Here is a 14,235-nt window from a genome sequence, read left to right on the forward strand (position 1 = left end):
TACTCTCTCCCTGCTCTTGCCACTCCCTCCCCCCCTCCCCCACGTTTTCAGAAAAAAACTTGAATGCCTTCCTCTACACCAAAAACATACCGACTAAGAACACGCACCGTGGGTTGTGACCGGGGCTTTAATGACTGGATTTTGCTGGTGTACACACTTGTATCAAATCACAATGCATTCTACTTTTGCCTCTCTCTCCCTATTTGTGCGTGCAAGTGTGTCAGACAGATCATCAAAAAGGAAAAGGCACTGACAAAGAAGGAACCTACATGGCTGACCCCATAGGTACATGTATTGCATAACCAACCTCCCCTCTACCCCCATCCGCATGTCTGTGCTGATGTGCTGGTTGTAAATTGTACTTAATGAAACTTATTGAATACAGCTAATTTGGTGCAACTTTTTTTCCAACATAGGGTTTCTCCTTTCCATTCCTTGAAGTGTGGACTGAAATGTACTACATGCATTTGAATTGCCATGAAATTCCAAGTACGGTAGCATTTGTGTACTTTCAAATAAATTGTCCCGCTGCTTCTTGTAAAATTGTTCTTTTTTTAAAAATCATATCATAGACCGCTTGACATAAAATGAGATCACTGAGCACCATGGACGTCATTCCTCTTTTGACTGTCACAAGCATCCCAAATTAATCACCATAGCATGCTATTTCCATACATCAATAAAGTGAATGCTAACAATAACTTGGTCAGTCATACAAACGGATTAATTCATTTCAACTGAAAACAGAATATTCATGTCTATAGGTAGTACACCTGTTTGTTGAATATTAGTCACTGGATGACAACACATTCACTTGCATAATTTCCATTATTTGACTTTCATCACAATTCACTTGTTTTGACAGTAGATTGTTATTTTTGTCTTCCCTTCACATTAACATCTTTATCTATGTATAGGAGCATCTAATGCTCCAAACGCCAAACCTTTTGATGCCAGCCTGTTTGACCAAGGCACTGTAGAAAAGCCAGTGTCACCAGGCTTTCCAGTGGAGAGTCCCTTCATGTCCACCGGTGGTAACCCCTCAGCCCAAGAGGAAATTACCAGGAACCAACCAAACCAGGAAGGTAGCGGAGGCCTAGAGAGAGTGGGTGATGCGGTCCTGCCAAGTTCTGAAGACAATGCTGGAAAAGGCAAGCTGAGTTCTGCTGCCAACTATTTCAGAGGAGAAGAAGCCCTGGTGGAGAGCAGCGGTAGTTTCTTTGACTCTTTCTCCAGTGCGAGGGCGGATGAGAACAACCTGTTCTCCACCCCACCAACATCCACCGGAGTCACACCCCTCTCTCCTGAGGGACCAGGGTTTAGCATCATGGAAGACCGGCTGGGCATTGGGTCCGAGGTGTCGGTCAAGTCGCTTGAGGCAGCTGGCGTGAACAGTGAAACGCTGAGCATGGACTCGGCCAACTTGCTTGCAGATGACGATCAAAAACCAGGGATGTCTGTTAACCCAGACACAGTGAGTATGGACTCCACTAACCTTCTGTCCGAGGAGGACAAAGATGAACATAGCATAGATCAGGGCAATGACAGCTTTGATGGGAAGAATGAACTGGAGGAGGAGGAGGTGGAGGTGGTGGAAGGAAAAGAGGAGGAGAAGAAGGCTGGAGATGACAGCAGCCAGGCAGAGTCAAGTCAGGAAGCCTTGGGAACAGCCATTTCCCTGGAAAGTCCGGACACAGATACATCATTGCTGGAAGACAGCATCACCAAGAGCTCTTCCGAACTGGGTGAAAACACTCTCCAAGAGGACGACACCTTTTCTGACCCGCTCCAGGCTGCACCAGCAAGCCCTGGTCAGGATGGAGAATGCGACGAGGGAGCCAAAGGTCCAGAATGTAAGACCAACGCTGACACCCCTACCGCTGCAGCAACTCCTGCAGTTCAGCCAACGTTGTCGACAGTGAATGCCCCACCATCACCATCAACTCCAGCAACGCCATCCCTCCCAAGCACGTTGGAAGAGGAGAAGAATCCGGACCCTCCAAAGAAAACCTTGAGCCCCCCGCCTCAGCTCATGTCATCCTTCAGTGCCCCCTCGGGACTCGTGAACCCGAGTCCCTCCCGCCCCCGGGCCCCGTTCCAGTCCAGCAGCTCGCAGGAAGGAGACGACCCATTCGTGGCTGCTCTCCGGAGCAGCGACAGTGACCGTCGACATGATGCCTGGTTGCCATCGGAAGCCACCCAGAAGATCCTTGCCAATAGAAGCATTGCTCTCCAGGGAACTGACTATGTGGTTAGGGACCATCTCACCATGCCTGGAGTCATTGTAGAAGAACCTCAGGTAACTACTCAATGAAAATCAGAGTTCCAGTACAGTGGACTCCTGTTATAACAAAGTCCTTGGGACTGGCAGTTTTCTTTCATTATATTGAAATTTCATTGTAACCAAACAAATAAATAATATAGACATAGAGCAGATAATGTTGCGACCTGAATTTTTACTTTGTTGTAAGCGGAATTTCATTATGTCTGTTTTGTTTGTCATAAATACATTGGGGATTATGTCAGCTGAAGTTATTCTTCGGAACAAAACATTGCCAAAATTCATATATTTTGTCAACAACATGATGTTCTCGTAGTGTGTGACCTATATTGCATTTATAATCCCTGAAAAGTTCACCATAAAGTTTCAGACTCAACACCTGCCTCTGTTTATGCTACTCTTGTGAAAATGAAGAGACTATAATATTCGTCCTTGTCAACTACAGTCAACCTTGCTTTAGTCGACCTTTGCAAAATTTGAATAATTGCCTAACTAAGTCAAAGGTCTTTTCAAGTCCTGTTTATATTCTATTGATTTTAATCCCTCATATGTCAAATTTTTTCTAAGTCAAGGCTATTTCTTCGGTCCAAATAGATCTGGCTGAGGCAAGGTTGACTGTATTATTGGAACAGAAACTGACGGCTGCTACAGACAAGTAAATCTGTTTGTACAGGATCTGGCAATCCACCTCCATTATTTCATTTTTTTTTTTTTTGAGTCTTCAATTGTCAAGTAGCATCAGTACACCAAACATACTCTAGTCCAATCTCGAGGCTCAATTTACATGATGTGTAGATTGATTGATCATTGCACCCTACCTGATGCCCCTGGGGAATTTCTTATCACTCAAACTGCAGGGAGACCCCGTGAAGGAGCTGGTCTACCGCTCCATGGGTGAGCAGGAATGTGCCAAGAGGTCAGTACTGACCATCAATCAGGTGACCAGAGACGAGGCCGGCTTGAAGAGGCTGCTGGTGAGTTTGTTTTCACGCACTCCCGTTCAGTGCTTGGCTCTGCTTGCTTCTGTGTAATCTTGTTTTATTCATTTTGTAAAATTGTAGAAACGAAAGACATGCGTTCAGCCGGAATGTATGTGGAATCATTATGTACCAGAAAGATTATAATCACAATCGTGAAATATTGGGATCGTCTGCTATCTAAAGTTTGTGATATTTTCAGTACATACAGAACAAATTCCCTGCTTTTTCTTGAAAAATTAAATTATTCCTTTTCATACCATTTGTGTTTATATGCGTCAACTGTGTCATTACCATGTGAATGTACATTATGTAACTATTATTGTCTTTTTCATTTGGCTGAATGAATAATAATAATATAATGATAATCCCTGCAAGTGCACAAATTTCTTCATTTCTTCTATCATCATTATTGCTGTCAGCACCAAAAATCCCTGGTTGTTGACGGTCATGTATTCCTTTTTTTGATGCACCCCTATAAAGGACGCTGGTTGTCTGCGAGCTGCCATTGATCTGACAGGTCTCCTCTTGACCTCTGGAGGTCAGGGCAAAGGTCAATCAGGCCTGCCATCCAGACACACACCTCACCTCATGCAGGTAAAGAGAGCATGCAATATTTTGTGTACAATGTGATGTTTTTGTGCTTTTGGGTGCTTGATTTGGTGTAATGCCCTAAAGTTGATTGCTTAAGTGATTAATGCAATGTGCTCAAGGTTTGACAGTTTAGTTTGTTGAAAAAATTTTTATGGTTTCCTTGAGAAAGTGTTCATACTGCTCTTGTATCTATATACTCTTACAGAGAAGCAACACAACACGTGTATGGGGAGTGTCATGACATAAGAACAATATTGTTTTTCAAGTTGTTGTCATGGTAATTTTCTGCAAGTACTATGATCACTTTCAACAATTAATACAGTCTTGGTTACCAGGGTGTGAAAGACTTTATGAATACTTTAGTGTAGTGCACAAATGTCCCAGCAGCTAAATTCCAAAGAATAGGTGATTTGAAGATCAATATTTGTCATCCGTAGTGTAGAAAAGTTGGCAGTATGTTGGCATCTTTACCCATTTTAAAAGTAGATTTGCCTAAATTACGCTGGGGGGGGGGGGTCGACCCAAATAGCAAAACAGCTGGTTTCCTGGGCTTGTAGAGGGTAAAGGTTGTGAATGCCATAAACAGCGCCCTCACAATGAATGGTGTCCCTGCAGGTCTGGTTTACACGCATTGCAGTCCTCATGAAGCTGCAGCAGTTCACCGTCGCCGAGCAGGAGCTGGAACCCTTCGGGAACATGGACAAGCCCGATTTATTCTTTGAGTACTACCCTGACCTTTATCCAGGCAGAAAGGGTGAGTGGAGAAACTGCAAAGCAAATCAAACCCAATGTATTTTGCATTTTCCTGTTTTTATTTATCATCTTTTTGTTGTTGTTTGAGGTGGAGGGGGAGTGATGAGTAAAACTATCTGTTAAAGGTTTCTCTGAAAAGTTAACATACAAGTTCAGGGCGAAAGTACTCTTCGTCGATGATTTTGAATAAATACTGGCTCTACGCACCATTGAAATGGTGGAAGAATAAATCGAAAGTCTGTGTTACACCATTTTTTGACGTCCATTATGCAACATTCATCACAAGATTTCCAATCTTAATCTGCTCAACTACATGACTTTCCCCAAATATTCTTGGACCAGGGATGGGACATAGATATGGTAACTCTATGAAACATTGATTTATTGGTTTTAAGGGCTTCATGAGTTACTAGTAATTTGAAAAGATTAATTCGAAATTTTGCTGATTTTACAACGGTATAATGATAGCAGCTTTTCAGCGGCATGTACATGTACATACACACAAACACAAAGACAGACAGACACACACACACGCACATACAGACACCTACTTTCAGAAGAAGATGAAGGAACTGGAAAGAGGCACAGAAGAAAAGTGAAAAAGAAAAAACAAATCTTCATTGCTAAACTAGTAGGAAGTATGAACAAGGGTTTTCTAGTTTGCTCATAGAGAAGCTTTATGTCTTTTGAGTTCTTGTCACTGTTGCTCTGTCACAATTATTATGATGTCATCATAATTATTATCAAGTCATAACTATTATGATGTCATAATCTCTCTTTGGATATTTTTGTTGTGGGCTTAACAGGCTCCATCATTCCCTTCTCCTTCCGTGTCATCCACGCCGAGCTGCCGATGTACGTCAGCAAGCACCAGGTGTGCCTGGACAGACTGTCGGCCATCTTGACCATCTGCCAGAGGGTAAGAGTGAGGTCAGAGGTCACAAAGGTCATGTTGATGTCAAGAATTCCTGCCTGTCTTGAGTTTGATTGGTGGGCGATAGATGAGATCTTCTTTGTCCAGCCCATTTGATAATGCTTGTTCAAATGTGAATGGCATTCTATAGTAATTTTGTTTTACTGAGGTCAACGAACATCTTTGAGTATGGACAAATGTGTATTGCTGCTGTAGAAATGGCAGGGTGAGATCAGTGACTGCCTGCCCTGCAGCATTGTCCAGGTTTTTGTTTGTTAGTTTTGGATTTATTCATCATTCAAGTCAACAGGGGCCTCTCAAAACAAGATGTAGTTTGGCCACTTTGATTACGTTGTTTTCTTTTCCTCTTGTAAGTACGCTATTGCTACCATAATCCATTATTCTAAGCAGAGATTTCCAGATAGTTGTGTTATTGAGGGAAAAAATAATTATTGTGAAACATTATTTGTTTCATCAGGCAATAAGCATAAGTCATGGCATACAGCCTTTTATGAAGCTGAATGAAATCGCCATTCAACTATGACAACAGCTGCAAAGACCACTACAGGTTCTGACTTTCCTAAAGATGAAATTCTTAATGCTAAAGTTCAAAGTTTCATCAATATATCCATATGTGTGCCTTAACCGATTTCAGATCATCCAGAACCTAAGGGAGGGGAAGTCGGAGTACAGACAACAAATCGAACTATCGGAGGAAAACAGAAAAGGTAGATATCTCTCATTACCAGCGATGAGATTTGAAATACAGACAACAACAGTAATGACAGGAACTAGAAAAGTACTTGGAGAGTGCAGACCTCTGCCGACCAGCTAATTTCCACCAATATACGCATATGCTGGAAATGGGCCTGCTTCCCAATGATAAACATTTTTTTTTTCTAGTGTCTCCACCTTCATAGCTTCCTGCTGTACCGTGAGTATGTGCTCAGCGTGCGTATGCACATCTCAAATACACACAGCTTGAAGTTTCATGTGTTTTGGCCCCACTAGCCAATGATAAAGTATCCTGAAAAACATTCAACAAAAATTCCTGCATCCACATGGTGATCCAGGTCACTACCAAAATTCAGTCATATGTTCCGTGTGTCAGTATCAACTTTCCCTTATAAATTTCATCTAAATCCATTGACAACTTTTTGAGTCATTTTGCAAATGGACAAACAAACAAACACACAGATGGACAAACCAACGCCAGCAAACACATAACCTCCTCGGTGGAGGTAATATCCAGCAGTGCCTTAGCTCTTCCCATGATATCTATGAAGTGTATGGTCATCCTAATTACCCTGGCTACGAAAATAAATTAATATTCCACTGGACTTTGAGAGAAGACTGGCTCTCACATTATGTTGGACCTAGACACGTCTCAGAGAATTATTATAGATTTCAAGCACTGCTCGGACATAACTTCTCAAGGATATATAGATGACATGTTATCACCAACCCAAGTGATGTGCTGATTGCAGTGCAGAAAACACCTTTAATACTGCGTGTACATTAACACCAGTGTGTAGAAGCCGGATACCTGTTTAGAATTTGAAAGCGTTCTATTTGTGTTGTAAAGATATCACAATAGGTCTCAGTAAGAGTGTACAAAGTATTTGACGAATGTTAGAAGGGCAAGTTTATTGCTCTATCGGGCATTATTTGTTATGTGCACCTCGACACTAGCAGCTGATTAACAGCTGGTGTGTGTTTGTGTGTGTGTGCATGTGTGTATCATACACTATCCTCACAATTTGTAATTTCCCTTTCTCAAACTCCGGCAGCATCCCTTGACCTTTGGAAGTCTCGAGAGGTCAGAGTGTTGCATTCCATTGGAAACTGTTTGGTCAGCATGAAGGTGAGTATTTCAGAAAACTTACTGCAGATATTCTGAGTAGATCTCATGGTCAAATGAACATAAAGATTATTTGGTTCATGGAAATTTCAGTTGATGAATTGCTAGATGAAGTGTATGCTTTCATACGATTTTAGTTGCGTCAGTATCTGTTTCTTGTCAGTTGTAGATTATTACTTGTGAGTTGCTTTTAGTGTCACAATTATAATGATATGAAATAGTTGTGGTTGGGTAAATTTTCTTCTGTTAGTAAAGTCTGCTATTCCTAGTACTCTGGGTTATTTTTTTCATTCATACAGTTGGCTCTATTCATTCAAAGATAGCAATGCTATTCTTACGATTTGGGAGATTGATGCATACAAATTTGCATGGTTGAAAGAAAGGAACAATTACAAATTAGAGAGGAATATTAGATCTTGAATATAGAAACAGAAATAGAAAGTTGAATGGAAGTTAAATCTTGAGCAGGATTCAAACTTACTTGACATTTTTATCTTTTTATGAAAATCAAAGGAATATATTTTCACAAAGATCATTTTGTTTATTACCTGTCCTTGTTGGTACACTTCCTGTCATAATGATAATCATCCACATCATCATCATTGCCATCACCATTGGCATCATCATCATCATTATCATCACCACTATATCATGATTATTTCTATTACCGCCACCATCTTTATCGTCATCATCATCATCATCATCATCATCATCATCATCATCATCCCTGCATACAACCCACAGGTGTTTTTAATAGGCTCCTCTGCCTTTCTGTAAAGACATGTGTTTCATACACATGTCCTTACATGATTGTTTTTGAATGGAATGAATTAAAATTGAATTGACAGTCTGATAGGTATCATTAATTTTGCCTAATTTCGCCCCTTCTAGGAGTACCTGCAGGCTGTGAATGTGTTCAAATCCCTGATTGGGAAAGAACCGGACAATGAAGTCAACATCCTCTGTGGCATAGCGAGGGTTTATCTCCAGGTGAGAGAAATCACTTCTGATGAACATTCCCAGACTTTGGGGGTCATGATGGCATTGCATGTGTACACGGGAATCTTCCCATCTTTCTTCATCTCTACTCCATTACCAGCAAGTCCCCTGTTTTACAGTTCAACCTCGATTATCCGGCCTCCTTTTATCCGGAAATCTCTATTATCCGGACGCGTTCACGCAGGGAAGGACTTTTTTTTCATCCAAAAATTGAGAAAAAACAGTGACTTTAAACTCAATTAAAATTTCTACAAAACTCACATGATTTATCTACAATATTCCCGACAGAACTAACATAAATTTACACCACATTATCATCGTAAAAGTAAGCAGTAATGATCTATAAATTCACCATAAGAACCACCGTTGCGGGGTACGCTACCTGCCTAGCTGCCAGTGCACTGGGACGGCAGCTTTGATGGCAGCTATGTACATTAACATTGTGTCTCCCATATCCGGCCAATTCGCTTATCCGGATGAGCACCGGTTCCGACATGGCCGGATAATCGAGGTTGAACTGTACTTTATGTACGATGTTTTGTGGGAATCTTGGACACTTGTAGAGAATAGATTTAGTTGACTGAACACACTGCTTACCTTTACCTTGGTTAGTTCTTCGATCAGCATGCATCCCGGAGCACTTTCTTCCCCGACTGGAACAGGTGTCTGGAAAGTGATTTTTAGAACAGAGATTACCTAATCCCCTTAATCCCCATTGTGTCACCATGGCCTTCCTATTGGACTGAGGCACAATGCTACACCTGAGTAGGCTTAATAAGACACGAAAGTGTGCGCTACACAATCCTGTACAAAACAAATGGACAAGCGTATTACGCACGTCACCTGAGACCACAGTACAGCTGTACCTAACTTAAAAGATAGCGCGTCTCAGGTGATGTGCGTCTTTGCCTGAGACGCGCAGTCTTTGAAGTTGTTGTTGTTTATCGAGCGTCTTAAGGGTTAGTGTAGCCTGAACTCTATTTTTAGATCATGTTGTTGCCAAATTTTTACCTCCACGAAATAATCCTTATTACTTTAAAATCCCGTTCTTCATAATAATCCCCTTGGTCGAAAAAAAGCTACGACTATAATTTTCAAATCTTTTTAAGATAATAAGAATACCACTACCTTTGGAAATGAATGATGTTTCTAGGTGTACTGAGTTTGTACTTAGCTCTCTTTTGTATCGTCATGTAGGGTAGCCATTTTATGTCCATTTTTATTGCGCGCCTTCGTATCTTGTTATCTCTACTATCTTTGCTTGCTACAGTGTATCTTTGCAGTTTGGTCGAATTTGGATGGATTACTGAGTGCTGATGATAAATCTTAACCAGTTAGGCTATCAATCAGGGCACGTAAAGGGTGAAGATAATACTTAGTGAGATTGCAACTATTGTTATATGATCCCAGTTCATTGCTCACACAGTAAAGGTACCCTTGCAAGTGTACATGTCTTAAAGGTGCATGGTCCCAGTGTTTTAGTCAAATGCGTACGCGGGCGCACGGCGCAAGTTTCCTATAGAGACCTACGCTATCGACCCCTCTCTAGCACTTACGCTTTGGCCCACTTCCCCGAGTCTGAAGAAGTCCGATTCACTGTAGTCAGTGGTCGGATCACAGTTCGGCTCATGATTTGGGTGAGGGGGAAGACAGCTTTAGCAAAGTTCTTTTGTGATGTCATAATAACAAGCACATATGCACGCACCATGGCATTGCTACAGACTGCGCGATGCGCAGAGAAGACAACGCAGGCAACGTTACTTAGCAACAACTACGCACTTTACTCTTGATGACAGCTCAACTTTGGTAATCTTCATATCAATGCTAACGGTGATCGGCAGTATCATCAACAGCGCCCTCTACACCACCAGGACTATACCCCTTTAAATTAAAAGTGTATTCTTCTAGTATACACTAGGCAATGAAACAGAATTTAAAGGAATGAATTTTAATTTTGTCTTCAATAGCTGGGAGACCTGAAGTCCGCCCAGGAAACCTACGGCGATGTGGAAAAGAAGCTGGCTCTGGGAGGCAAGGAAGATCAGGCCAGAATTCACATCAACAGGTACCATAGAAAGGGTCGAGAGAATCCTGCAATCTCATTGGTCGAGAGCCGTGTATCAATTTTTACTGGCAGCACGCTTGATTAGTGGCAACAGTTGTAGTAAACATGTTGTCACGCATACTTCTAACAAAGAGTCACTCCTGGACTTGACATACATGTGTTTACACACTTACCAAGAGATGGCTTGCCGTTCATACGTGTACAGTAATAAAGAGCAGCCTGTATTCGCGCACTTGGCAAGCGTTTCTCTTTTGGCAAGAGACAGTTAGCCATGTTATCAGTACCGCGTGGCCATTTTGTAGCCACTCATTGCAAATTTGTTATCCCAGCAGCCCATGTGAACATAATGAATAACACTTTTTGTTTAGATGCTTATATTATCACTGGTCCAAAAAACAAGGGTAAACATCCTTTTGCTTAACTATTGCAGTCTCTGGAATAATGTAAAGGATGTGGCTGTGTCCTCTGTTCAATAACACACTTGATGTTATAAACATATTTCTGGATGTGTATGTGTGTCTGTATATATGTGCTTTGTGTGTATGTTCCCGTGTCGATATAGACAGAAGGTGAATTGGAATACAAGTGTATAAAGAGACTCGTATCAATGTACTCCAATGAACTAGGTATCCTGTTCTTTTCTGTACCTATATGTGCTATTTTTTATGCTTTTTCGTCATAGGGGATTCCTGAAAGTTGCTCAGAACCAGTATGCTGAAGGCTACAAGCATTTCAATGAGGCTTTAAAGATCGAACCAGGGAACTTTATGGTAAGTAAAACAGTTGTCACCTTGTAATATCTCATATCTCTCATATCTATGAATCGTCGGAGCTCCTTGTTACAAAGATTTACAAAGGATCATAAGTTGAGTTCCATCTTAACTTCATGGCTAACCTGTAGGGAACAGAGTTATAGTTACCAAAAACTTACAAAAATGAGGGAAGAAAGAAAACGAAATACAAATGGCTGTTGGTTAGGAGACCACAGGAAACAGGAAAGAAGGAGGTTGAAAAAGAAAAAAGGATATGATGTATACGAAACAGATCTTGTCTTCATAATACAGTGGAAACTCGATATAACGAGATGGTCGGGACCGAGTCATTTTCCTCGTTATAGCCGATATCTCGTTATATCAGTAGGCATAAAAGAAGGCATAGCATAAAGACATTAATTTGCACATGTGGGACTACTCATCATATTTCAATCAATACTGATAACTTGATATTGTGTGTGAGGGAATTACTCACCTTGATGGGTAAGAAGATGTTTTTCGCCAAGGAAATCCAATATCAAGAATGAGTTTCTTATTAATTGTAGATGTTTGAATTTGTAAATTTATAAGATAGCTTGCGATTGTATCAAGATCGTCTGTGGATTGGTATGTGGTTATCGTATAGGTGTGTGTTGTGTGGAAAGCTTGAATAAATATTATGGTCTGCACAATGCTGTGTATGTATATGACACATGCTGTATGTACATTATGACTGCGTGTGTGTGAAGATGGGGAATTCCCTACGTAGAAGGCCAATCACAGCATCAGATTGGCTTACACCCGCTAAACGTCATGATGATGTCATGTATACATATGGCCGTCCCACCACATTTTCTGCATATGTGTCAGTGCGCGCGCAAACACACACTTACACGTACAACATGCAGTGCTATCTGGAGTGCACTGAAGAAAATGATAATGTGTGTACAAGACAGTTTTTGGCGCATCAAGCTTTACAAGCTCGGAAGATGATAGCACAGGCGAAGTAAAGCTTTACCGAAGGCATTTTGCTTTACCTCGCTATAGCAGGTTTGATTGACTATGTTTTTCTTTATTTGGAAGTCACAAAATTTATCTCGTTATAGCAGTTATTTCGTTATAGCCGATCTCGCTATAAGAGTAGCATTTTACACAGACTTGTGTGGAAGGAAATTTGGGACCGGGAAAATTTCCTCGTTATAACCGATATCTCGTTATAGCAGTGTTCGTTATACCGAGTTTCCCCTGTATATGGAACACAGCTATACAAAGTTGTAATGTACATTTACCAAACTTTTGTGAAAATGTGTTTATTTTGAAGCAACCAATATTGATTTGATGAAAGTGACATAGAGGGGTTTGTGTATTGATCTCACACAACTCTCCTCCACGACAGAGACAAAACAGAAATGGTTAAAGGGGCATTCCAGACGATTTTCATAATTTCACGTCTTGTAGTACATAAATCGACAGCTCCATGTATAGATTTGTGGAATTTATTGTGGTTCTTGAGCAGAGAAACAAATTAACTGAAAATTTTAAACAAATTACACTGAACAGTGTTGATGACATCAGAGCCTCACATATTTCAGAAATGTAGCAGTGGAATTCAATTACAATACCGCTTGCTCAACAAGTTCACCTGTGAAGAATCTATGCATGCCTTCTTCTTTTGTTCTGCTTCCTTGAGCCCCATTTCATGCATTCTTATGGTGAGGCTGCCATGTCATTATCCTTGTTCAGTGCAATTTGTTATAAATCTTGAAAACATTCTTATTTCTCATCCCAATCACTATAAATTCTGAAACTCTGTAATCACTTTAACTAATTTATAGTTGTTCAAATGTAAAAGTCTGAAAATCATCCGGAGGTCCCCTTTAATAAACACATTCAGAAAGAAAACGAAAGTATGTGCTGTTGCTTTCGCTTTCACCAACATTTCTTCTCCCGTCGTCTCTCCTTTGCCGCCCGTCATCACCAGGCGATCAACAACGTGTCGGTGTGCTGCCTGTACCTGGGTCGCCTCAAGGAGGCGCTCTCCCTCCTGGAAAACCTGGTGAACCACGAGGGCAGCGAGTTCTTGGACGAGGCGCTGGTCTTCAACCTCTGCACGCTGTACGAGCTGGAGTCGTCGAAGAGCGCCGCCAAGAAGCAGAACCTCCTTGGGCTGGTGAGCCGGAGCAAGGGAGATGGCTTCAACGTTGGCTGCCTCAAGATGACGTGATTCGGGCAGAAGCTTTTGCTGTGAAGCCAGATATTTTTGCATTCATAAAACTTTCACAAGTTTTGCGAGGAGCCAAGTTTTGCGAAAGTAAAATGCATGCAAAACTTTTTTTCTACACAATGCATTGAATGCCAGAGGCAATTCATGAAAGTTTCATGCTGCAAAAAAAGAGTGTCGGATCCAATTCGCGAAAAGTTTTATGCAGCGAATGTTTCTAGTTTTACAATGTGGAAACCATCAAGAATATGATGAAGTAATGATTATGATGTGAGTTTAGTATTGTTTGGTCACATTACAATCACGCTCATCAGTTGGACCACCCCTTTCCATGTCGAAAAAGACAACATTAAAAAATGTTCATTTGTTCTACTTGTGTGTAGTCTTCATTGTTTGGCACAAGTATTCATTAACCAGCTATTGATGAATAAGGATTGTCTGGTCATTGTGTTTGTAAGTAATTCACAATTACCCAATTTACATCCATGTTTCAGCTTAACTTGCATCATTCTGCATGTGGAAATGGGTGCAAGTTTTGGTAGGTAACAACCAAGTGTATGGGTGCCAAAGAGATTAACTCACTGCCTATAGAGGGCATACTATGTAATGCCTTTGATCACCAGGAGGGTTTGAATGCCCTACTTCACAATGGAGGACATTGCTTTGTGCGTTTTGTGTAAGTGTGGTCAGCATGCTTACGGAACAATTGTGCAGCCTAACTGTTGAAGCCTTAACCCATTCCATACTGGATTATGAAATGCCCATAGACTTAATGCGCAGGCCACCAGGTTCCCAGACGGAATGGGTAAACTACTTGAA

General features: G+C 41.2%; 1 protein-coding gene across 1 annotated transcript; it reads left to right on the forward strand.

The window, feature by feature from the left end:
• Positions 1-269: 269 nt before the first annotated feature.
• Positions 270-13,581, forward strand: LOC139716802 (trafficking protein particle complex subunit 12-like). The gene is made up of 12 exons (XM_071628334.1): positions 270-285; positions 918-2,299; positions 3,139-3,255; positions 3,742-3,855; positions 4,468-4,606; positions 5,412-5,524; positions 6,174-6,246; positions 7,309-7,382; positions 8,271-8,369; positions 10,346-10,443; positions 11,126-11,213; positions 13,177-13,581. The coding sequence occupies exons 1-12, from the start codon at positions 270-272 to the stop codon at positions 13,417-13,419; spliced, it is 2,556 nt and encodes an 851-aa protein (XP_071484435.1). The 3' UTR covers positions 13,420-13,581.
• Positions 13,582-14,235: the final 654 nt, after the last annotated feature.

This window comes from Diadema antillarum, unplaced genomic scaffold (genome assembly GCF_040938485.1).
Source record: "Diadema antillarum isolate AM-2024a unplaced genomic scaffold, OU_Dant_1.0 scf00000070, whole genome shotgun sequence".
NCBI lineage: Eukaryota > Metazoa > Echinodermata > Echinoidea > Diadematoida > Diadematidae > Diadema > Diadema antillarum.